At 46.0% G+C, this 10,886-nt stretch overlaps 1 protein-coding gene across 1 annotated transcript in view; it reads left to right on the plus strand.

Moving 5' to 3' along the window:
* The window catches only part of LOC107118597 (ankyrin-3), a gene marked incomplete at its 3' end in the record, with an annotated part of 148,019 nt that overhangs the window by 24,518 nt on the left and 112,615 nt on the right, over window positions 1-10,886 (plus strand). Inside the window, exons 6-7 of the mRNA XM_015420959.1 lie at window positions 2,286-2,471; window positions 5,179-5,277. Coding sequence (XP_015276445.1) covers window positions 2,286-2,471; window positions 5,179-5,277 — 285 coding nt within the window. The remainder of the gene's footprint in view (window positions 1-2,285; window positions 2,472-5,178; window positions 5,278-10,886) is intronic.

Consider the following 10,886-nt stretch of genomic DNA (forward strand, 5'->3'; position numbering starts at 1 on the left):
GATAAAAGGAGCCTTCCATTTTTTTACATTTCCAACATTTGTTTGACATATTACTATTTATATTTGCAATCTTTTTTGGTGTCATATACCATCTATACATCATCTTATAACAGTTTTCTTTTAAATTATTTTCATAGCATTTTTTCATAAAAATTCCATAACAATTAAGTTTTAATTGTTGGCCCTTCACTCAGTTTGACTTACCTTTTTAGGGTCTTGATCCTAGTTTTCAGGGTTAAGTTTGCTTCCCTTTTTTGTTCATAGTTTGTACATTTCTCAGGCATATTTATATTTATACGACATAATGTTTTTCAACATGTCTCATAGTAGAACAATCAGTAAACCAGATTAGAATTGATAGTAAGATTTTCTTCAACAGTTTTTTTTTTTTAAATTTCTTCAGGGTGTGAAAATTTTGATGTTTTCCTCCATTTTTGGAGTTGCTGAAATATCTATTATAACAAACACCCCCTAAATATCCCCAGGTGGTTCACATGCAGTCCACGTCCGGGTGTTGTGTATTTGTGAGTGAGCCATCTCAGATCAGACACTGCAGGCAAAACTTGTGTATCCCCTCATCTGAAGACATGAAGCTTTTCCATGGTTCTCCACAGACCCCATTCACACATTCAACTGCCATTCCTCAAAAACTGAGTAATCCACAGGGATGTGTGAATTAGTGGCTGGAATTTAGGTGGGGGGGGAGAGAAAGTTTCTTAAAATGACTTAGCAAGATTTGTTTGCAAAAGAATGCAGACTAAAGGGCAAAAATCCAGACTTCTAAAGGCCAGTCCTCCATTGGTAGCACTATCTGCTACATTCCCATCTCGTATTCATGGGGCTGAACGGTAATGTTAACACTTTCCAATGCAAGCATATCTGCTGTTCAACACATTGTGGTTGCTTCTGCACTGAAGTTTAGCCCCTGCATCTGTTCATCCCCTGACTGCAGTGGGTTTTGCTTTTGTCTGTTTGCTTTTTTTCTGCTTCTGCACAATACTGTCCAATTGTTCCCTGCTTTAGTTGTTGTAGATTTTCCGGGCTGTATGGCCGTGGTCTTGGCATTGTAGTACCTGACGTTTCGCCAGCAGCTGTGACTGGCATCCTCAGAGGCAGGGCTCTTTTTGTAGAAAAAGCCCAGCAGGAACTCATTAGCATATTGGGCCACACCCCTGACAGCACAGCTCATTAGCACATTAGGCCGCACCCACATGTTACCAGAAGTGTGGTTATCCAGCCACACCCACCTTTTGCTTGTTATTCTGTTTACCTTGTTTGTTGTCAAAACCCAGGGCCTTTTTTGTAGCAGGAACTCCTTTGCATGTTAGGCCACACACCCCTAATGTAGCCAATCCTAATGAGTTCCTGCTGTTGGGTGTGGCCTATTATGCTAATGGATTCGTGCTGGGCGTGGCCAACTTGGGAGCCAGCTGGAACTCCATTCCTATGAGTTCCTGCCCAAAAATAGCCCTGCAGAGGTATAACACAGAAAGTTCATACAGCCCGGAAAATCTACAACTACTAATGGACTCCAGCTGTGAAAGCCATCTACAACATACTGTTCCCTGCTTTGCTTGGGTCTCCCCCCCCAAAAAAACCCCCTGCTTTGGTACGATCTCTCCTGAAAGACTGTGCTCAAAGTGGTTTGGGTCGCTGTGTGGGCCAGAAGGTGTGGATTTTCAGACGCTCCCTGCCTTTATCTAGCACTCTTTTCCTACCACCCCCTGACTCCTGCTGTTCTGCCCACCTCCACTGACAGGCTTTTTCCAGCTTTTTTTAAAAAAAAGATAATGGCAGATACATTGCTATGGCAGCATGGTCCCATAGCGATATCTAGGACATTTACTACCATTTTTTTAAATGTCGGCAAGAAGCCCACCAGTCGGGGTGTGTGGCGGTGGGCATGAGGGCATACCACAGAGAGTCACCCCATGATCCTGATGCTTCCTTTGCTGCTGTGGGAGCACAATGGGGAATCGCCCTCATGGGGAAGCAAACTATGAATATCCAGAGTCGCTCTGATTGCCAACATTCCATGACTGACTCTTCTCCCTCGCCAGCTAGAATGGAGTCGTGCAGCTTAATTGTGTCAGGCATTCGCCGCACAGTTTGAAGCATGCCTTTGCAGCCAGGTGAGATTTTCAGTGAGTGAATGTCTCTGCTTTTCCCGAACTCCTGTGGATTACGGTTGACGTGCATACAGCCCTGTCCGCATGGCGTGAAAACGATGCCCCCCTTGGATCAACCTCTGGATCAACATCTGCTGATTGTTGCTTGTTTGATAGGATGGCTTCACCCCGTTGGCAGTAGCCCTACAGCAGGGCCACGACCAGGTGGTTTCCTTGTTGCTTGAAAATGACACCAAGGGGAAAGTCCGTCTTCCTGCTCTTCACATTGCTGCACGCAAGGATGACACAAAGGCAGCCGCCCTGCTGCTGCAGAACGACCATAATGCAGATGTGGAGTCCAAGGTTAGTTGCGGGGGAAAAATAAACTAGCTGGGAGACAGATCTAAGGTCTCTGCTGCTCTTTGCTAGCAAGTGGAGTGGTTTACATAAGACAAGCTGGGTCTGTTTCAGGTTGCACTGCTACGGTTTTATTTTAGCATTGTTTTCAGGTCAGCCCGTGTCCTTCAGGAGCCACCAAGCCAAGATTAGCCCACCAGTTATGGATTGCAGTCCCAGGCATTTGACAGTCTCCCCTCCCTTAGTTTTCCGGTTGCAGGAAGGCTGCGAAACTTAGAGGTTCCTCATCATGCCTGTGAAGGACTGCCATAGAGGGCAAGGGAAGGGAGGCTGCATTCAGTTCAGTGAGTTACCAGTTGTGCAGATCTGTTTTAGGGTTATAACTTGTGAAAAGAATGACAGCAGCTGGAAAGGCGGGGGGGGAGGAACTGCAAGTTATTCTCTTTTTGGAACAAATCCACACTTCCCCGCTTCCTTCTTCTGCTGCAGCCTACTGATTCCCTCCCCCCACCCCCAAAAAATTGTTTTGGTGGTAATTAGCAGACCTTCGAGAAAAGTATAGAGAGCAAAACACAGGGCCTGCAGTGGTGAGGGAGCAATCAGTGGAAATCTCAAACCCCTCTTGTGAAAGCAGAAATGCTGTTTTGTTGGAGAAACTAAGTGGGTAGACTATGCTGTTGGCATGTCTCTTACCACTCTGGAAGACTTCCTCCAGCCTACAGAAGAACTTCCTTAGGCTACTGAAGAGCCACTTAAATTGGAGGAAGGCTGAAAGAACTTCCACTGGCCTGCAGTCGGCTACATGCCAACATCTGCAATGACAGACCAGTGTTCTCTTGGGTTCCGTGCCTTGTTCGTGGTAGAATGTAACAGCTGTAACACAGAAACTGATATTTTTAATATAGGTAGATAGATACATAGATAGATGTAGATAGAGATATAGACGTACATGCCTGTGATCTCTGTAGCACAGATGCAGCCGACATGTTTGATTTTACCTCCCAAAAGGTAGGCATAGAGTTGAAGGCTGCAATGAAATAAAGGATTTCTTGGAACTGGTTTTATTTGCCCATGGGGGAAATGAGGATATCTCATTTCTGACGTGTCCCAGTTCATGTTTGAACAGCAACAGTAAAAAGCCACCCCCCCAGCCTGCCATTGGGCCTCCATTCCGCCTCCCATGCCTCCTGGGCCTCTATTTGTGCCGTCCCCGTAGCTTCCGTCCGGCGGTCACAAAGCTTTCTGCGCCCATTATCACCGGTCGAGAACTAACCACTCATTTTTCCCCCCTTCTTTGCTTCCAAATGTGTAACCCCTAGATGATGGTGAATAGGACAACCGAGGTATATCTAAAAATATATATTATATTATATATATGTACATATATATACACATGCATCGTCACTCTTCCACAAACGTAGAGCCGCTGCATCGTTCCTTTCTTCTCTGCATTGCCTTTTTCTAGAGGCTTTTTAGAGACCTGCTTTAGAGTCCAGAACGTAGCATGTGCTAGAGGAGAACGTAGTTTTAGTTCCCAGGGCTTTCTGCAGCTGGAACAGGTGCTCTCAAAAAAGTGTGCAAGTAAGCTTCCTTTGGGAAACGGATTGTGTCCGCAGAAAAGTTGCCTAAGAGGAAAGCGCCCGGGCTTCCAATGCGGGTAATCCTCGTTTTATCAGCTGTGTGAAGAGCTGCAGACATCCCTGACTCACTTCTGCATCCAGGACTTGTTTCCTGTAGGCTCCTGCATGACACTTTCCGGTCAGTGTCAGCAAAGGGAATGTGGTTGTTTTTTTGTTGGTTTTTTCCCCCCCTCCAAGCAACACATGAATGTGTGAACGCTCTCCAGACTGGAGCGGTGACAGCTAGCATGGCTAAAGGGGCTTGCTGAGGACTTTAGAAATGTGTCCAGTTCCCTTTCAGGTTTCACACATCACAGGGACTGGTTGAGTTGCTGCATGATTTTTTTTTGAGCATTTTCCAAGCGAGGAACTAAAATGGCTTAAGTGTGAAAACAGCAGCGCAGTCGTAAGCGGAGTTACGCCGTTCCAAGGCCAATTACGCCGATGGGCTTCGAGCGTTGCAACTCTACTTTGGACTGCACTGCTGGGAGACACTGGAATGACATGATTGGGTAGAGACACTTTCTGCTTAGAGTTGGCGTGTTGCGACGTTAGCCCAATGTGGGAGATCGAGCTTTTTATCTTTCGTAGAAGGAAACCTATTTTTTTAAAGAACCCATCACATGTAAAATGGACTTTGATGTCATTTTAATTTGCATCTGATTTGAATTTATGAAATTCTCCAGCAATTAGTATTGAGTGACTTCATCTGAACTCCTGCAAGGAAGCTCTAAGACATACTTAACTTGCAAGGATAATAAAATACCAATCATTAAGTAGACATTTCCAATGAGAAATTGATGTATCAAATTAAAGAACTGGTAACATTTTCACTTTATTATTATTATTATTATTATTATTATTATTATTATTATTATCCTTTCTGTTTAGAATATTCTTATTTGCAGTCTTCAGGTGTCGTACAGATATGCAGTGACTGAAAAAGTAGAATAGAATGGATTATTGCTCTGGATTATATTCTGCTTCCCAGCCTCAATTTGTGCTTTTAGATTAGTATATTGGGAGCTGGAAGATATTTTTAAAAATAATTTATATTTTGTTGTCTGTGCGCACGCTTGTTTCTTTTCTTTCAGAGCGGCTTCACCCCCCTCCACATAGCTGCCCACTATGGAAACATTAATGTGGCTACGCTGCTTTTAAATCGTGGTGCTGCTGTGGACTTTACGGCAAGAGTAAGTAATGTTTGTTAAGATGGTGCTACTTCTCGGCAGGAGGGCCTCTTAAAAGAGGACTTCTAAAGGACTTCTGGAGACATCCTAATGCCAAACCATGGTTACCACCAATGCTCCCTCTAAGCTGTGGAGTCCTGTGAGCAAAAATTCTACTTTGTGAGCGACTGGCATTGAAGTTGTGAGCGAGTAATTTGGCTACTGCATAAATTAGTTAGCTCTGGAGCCATCCTTCCTGAGCAAAGACAAAAATGTGTGAGCTAGAGGCTAAGAAACTGAGCTCACACTAACTCAGCTTAGAGGGAACACTGGTTACCACTAACTGTGGTTTGCTGCCTGGATCGTGGCTAGAAGCCCAAGTATACAATGAAGGTTTATTTGATTTGTTGAACAAAGCCTTGCCTCATGTGGTACCATCAGGGCCACCAAGAACCACCATGGACCCCCGGACAAAAATTGTATTTGCTCACCCATCACCCTGATCCAGACAAATATCATAACAAAATAAATCACTTGGCTTTCTGTTACTGTGAATGGAATGGAATGGAATAACATAGAATAGAATAGAATAGAATAGAATAGAATAGAATAGAATAGAATAGAATAGAATAGAATAGAATAGAATAGAATAGAATAGAATAGAATAGAATAGAATAGAATAGAATAGAATAGAATAGAATAGAATAGAATAGAATAGAATAGAATAGAATAGAATAGAATAGAATAGAATAGAATAGAATAGAATAGTTGTCCATAGGATAGGAGCCATTAAAGGGAAATGGACAGGATTATTGAAGAATAGATTTTACTTATGATTTACTGACGATTTACACCAGAGGTGTCGAACATACGAGCATTGGCAAACCCACTACATGGGGAGGCGGAGCTGAGAGAAGAAGAAGAGATTGGATTTGTGCACTACCCTTCACTCGGAGTCTCAGAGCGGCTTACAAACTCCTTTCCCTTCCCCTCCCCACAACAGACACCCTGTGAGGTAGGCGAGGCTGAGAGAGCTCTGACAGAAACTGTCCTTGAGAGAACAGCTCTGACAGAACTATGGCTTGCCCAAGGTCATCCAGCAGCTGCAAGTGGAGGAGTCGGGAATCAAACCCGGTTCTCCCAGATTAGAGTCTGCACACTTAACCTCTACACCAAACTGCACCAAACTGGCCAGCACTGGCACCACCACACCAAACGACGACCATGGGGGGGGGGTTGATGAGACTGGGGGAGCGGAACGGTGGTTTGTCAACGAAGGGAAAGGGGCTGGCAGGGCAGAGAGGAGGAGGAGGAGGGCCAGCACACCGATTGGGAGGCAACTGGGCCGTCTTCTACATGCCGCTCTGAGGGGAAAGACATTCTGGCCTCAGAAGTGAGTGGAGGAGTGAAGGGGGAAAGGGGTGCCGCCGCTGCCGCCGCTGCATGTGTGAACAGCTGCAGAGCCGGGAGGCAGAGTGGGTGTCAGGGAGGGTGAGGGGCAGCGGCCTCCCTTCTCCCCCATGCCTGTTCTCAGCCCATGAAGGAAAATGGATTGCAGGCAGACAAAAAGCACCCCTTGGAGGCCTCAGAAACAGCCTCTGCATCAGGCCGTCCCCTCAGCCCCACTTCTGTGGGAAGTGCGGGAGGGATGAGAACTGGTGGGGTGGGGGGATCTGGGAGCCACGTCCTCCGTCCTTATAGCTTATCGTGCCTTCCATATAGCTTAAAAGAAATCCTTGGGTGTACTTTTGAAGTCATCTTCATCTCACACGCATTCCTTTCCGTAATATATAAAGGGTCCTGAAGTGTTTTATGGTGTTTTCCTCTGTGCCTAGCTCTGTGGCTCTTTCAAAGTAAAGCAGAAAGTCAGACGGACTTGTTTTAAAAATGCATGTTAACTGAAATCCACTAAGTTGCACACAGCGCTAAACTAAATTCTGTTTAGTACCAAAGAGGAGATCTTCTAATCCCCAGCTTTTCAAGTTTGATACCCACAAGTGTTTATTAAAATAAATTGTGTTTAATAAGGTTGCGTTTTTAAATGCTTCGTTGAGGCACAAGATTTGGATGGTCATAGACAAAGAGTACTGAACATTCTTTCCAAAGTCCATCTTTTTACTACAGTGGGCTTGCTTGCTCAAGAATACGCAATTTGTGGCTACACCAGGTATGCTTTGAAATTGAGTTTTAGCAGGTACCATGTTAGAAGGCCGTAGCTCATGTTGATTTCGTACTTGTTTCTCCTGATTACAGAGGATGTTTTCAGTGTCTCAGATGCAAATCCACATGTTACATATTCAGTGTTTATGATGGGTAAGGCAAGAGCCAGGTTCAGCCCCCCCCCCCCAAAAGCCAGGACTCTGTCATCTGGGTCACTCGAGGCCAGTCCCTCAGCCTGGACCACCTCGCAGGGTTGTTGGTGCCGGTGGAGGAGATGGCGTGGTGGAGGGGGAAGTTACCCCATCCTCATTTTTACAGAGGGGTTTTAACATATTATGGAGCTGCGGTGGCTCAAGTGGTTAAGACGCTGAACTGCAGGCTGTGGAAGGTCAGTAGTTCAGCAGTTCGAGACCCGGGTGCCGCATGACGGAGTGAGCTCCTGTCTCTAGTTCCAGCTCCTGCCAACCTAGCAGTTCGAAAGCAAGAAATTGCAAGTAGATAAATAGGTACCGCTTCGGTGGGAAGGTAACAGCGTTCCGTGCGCCTTGGTGTTTAGTCATGCCGGCCACATGACCACGGAAACGTCTTCGGACAGCGCTGGCTCTTCGGCTTTGAAACGGAGATGAGCACCGCAACCCTAGAGTCGGATTCAACTGGCTTTCGAGCAAGGGAACCTTTACCTTTACTTTTTAACATATTATTTAGTGATCCCACTGCTTTCTCTGCGTGGATCAGACCACTCTGGAGATTACATGCTTTTCCCCCAGATTAGTAGATATACTTTTAAATAATTTTTGCAGTTCAGGACTTTTTGAGGGAGACTAGTGTCTCACTTAATTCAATGGGGCTTATTCCCAGGTGACTTAGAATCACAGAATCACACAGTTGGATGGGGCCGTACAGGCCATCTGGTCCAGCCCCCTGCTCAATGGAGGATCAGCCTAGAGCATCCCTGACAAGTCTTTGTCCAGCCGCTGCTTGGAGACTGCCAGTGAGGGGGAGCTCACCACCTCCCTAGGCAGCTGATTCCACTGCTGAACAACTCTGACTGTAAAACACTTTTCCCTAAGAACCAGCCAGTACCTTCCCGCCCTTAATTTAAAGCCAGTATTGCGAGTCCTGTCCTCTGATGCCCTCCTCTAAGTGACAGTCCTTCAAATACTTCAAGAGAGCGATCATGTCCCCCCTCAACCTCCTCTTCTCCAGACTAAACATTCCCAAGTCCTTCAGCCTTTCCTTGTAGGGCTTGGTCTCCAGGCCCCTGATCAGGGGTTTTCTGTTCTATTAACTCCCTAGCCAAGGTAGAGACGAGAAGGAATCAGGATGAAAAGGTGGGTTGGGGGAACAAACACAGAAGAATTAGATGGTAGTTGGGAGAAATGAAGGCATACCAGGTTGGCTAAGCTTAGAAACAGCTGGTTTTCCTGAGCCTCACAGTTTAAAATGTTTGCAGCCATGGACATCTTTATTTAAAAACCACTGCTAAAAAAGGGAGGCAAACCAGCAACAGGCAAGAAGTCACATCTTCTGTCTGTTAGCTCTGCTCAGTCTTGCCTGTACCCCTAATGGCCACTCTTCAGAAGTGCATTGAAAATAAAATAAATGCATTTGGCACAAATCAGGATGATTCCAGCTTCACAGGGCCCCCAAACTGACTTGGGCCCTGGAAATTTTGTACCGCCAGTCCCCCCCATTGACAGCCCTGGGTACTGTAAGGCACTGGCAAGACTTGTGTCACTTCATAAGTAAAGAGGCTGGGGAGTAGCTTTAATAGTGATTCATTCGATGCAGATATAATCTTACCTTCTCACTTTGAACCATTATTTTGCATCATGATTTGCAGCCAATGATTCACTGTGGTTAAGGAAAAGAGGCTTCTATGCAAGGCCCAAGTGCAAAAGAGAGGGAAGCACAGAATCATAGAATGTTAGAGTTGGAAGGGACCTTGCAGGTCATCTAGTCCAACCCCATGCACTCTGCAGGAGCATAGGCTAAAGATAGCCCTACAACATACCCGAAAGATGGCCGTCGCCTCCGCTTGAAAACGTCCAGCGAAGGAGCATCCACCACCTCCCGAGGCATTCTGTTCCACTGCTCAACCACTCTTACAGTTAGGAAGTTTCTCCTGATATTTAGCCGGTATCGATTCCCCTGTAATTTCCATCCATTAGATCTAGTCTTGCAATCCGGAGCAAGAGAGAATAGATCCGCTCCATCTTCTACATTAGGCCCTTCAAATATTTGAAGACTGCAATCATGTCCCCTCTAAGCCTTCTCTTTCCCAGGCTAAACATATCCAACTCTTTCAGCCTTTCCTCGTAAGACGGATTCCAACCCTCTCACCATCCTGTTTGCTCTCTTCTGTGCACGCTCGAGGTTGTCAATATCTTTCCTAAAATGTGGTGCCCAGAACTGGACACAGTACTCCGGGTGACGCCTGACCATAGCAGAATAGAGTGGGACTACCACCTCCCGTGATCTGGACACAGTGCTTCTGTTAATGCATTAGCTTTCTTCGCAGTCACATCGCACTGCAGGCTCATGTTTATCATCTCTAGGAAAGATGAATAACACTACCATCCTAAACAGGATTGCATCCTTCAAAGCCCCATTGACTTTAGTGGACTTGGAAAGGTGTAACTCTGCTTAGGATCATACTGCAAGATTCCTAGGGGTTGCATTTCAGTGCTTTGTATAATGTCTTGTCTCTCCCCTTAATAGGCTTGCCAAGTCCCCCCAGGGGGGAACCCCACCCCGACGTGTGCGTCACCCGGAAGTGATGTGAGGATGCCGGGCACGCTGAGGGCGGGGCCATGGTCATCCGAGGGAAAACTCTACTTCTGGGTGACGTGCGTGCGGCACGCGCGCTCCAGCCGCCCTCCAGTTGCCAGCGGGGAGTTCCCCGCTCCGGCGAAATTTTGACTTGGCAACCCTACCCCTTAACTAAGCGAAGCAGAATAAATTACACAAAATAAATGTATGCATGCTTACATAATATATCCAGAGTGCAGAACTGGGGGGCGGGTGGAGTTGAAACCGAATTCAAGGCATCTCGGTATAGAACCCTGGTTTCTTTTTAGGCAATAGATCACACATGGCCCTGGCCATTACTGCTGGAAATGGGGCACTAAAACAGGGCAGGTGGCTGAAGATGACAATTCCTGTTCTTTGTGCGCGCATTGCTATATATCAGGCTGGATCCTGCTAGGTTTTCCACTGGATCTCGCCTGCTTCCCCTGCAGTGCATGATTTTTTCTTCATGTGGGTCCCACGATCCCTATCATAGCCTATTTGGGGATCAACGGGAAACTCTTCTCTCTCTGTTTTGCCGGTTGATAAGTTGGTAGGGTTCAAGCCACTACTTTATGACATACAGTATTGCCTCTTGTCATAGCATAGACTTGTCTCCATTGTTCAACAGATAGCCCTTGGGGGGTGATTTTTTAATTTTTGTTTTTTGCTTTGGTTCTTCC

The sequence above is a fragment of the Gekko japonicus genome, unplaced genomic scaffold, assembly GCF_001447785.1.
Source record: "Gekko japonicus isolate JY-2015 unplaced genomic scaffold, Gekko_japonicus_V1.1 scaffold3188, whole genome shotgun sequence".
Classification (NCBI taxonomy): domain Eukaryota; kingdom Metazoa; phylum Chordata; class Lepidosauria; order Squamata; family Gekkonidae; genus Gekko; species Gekko japonicus.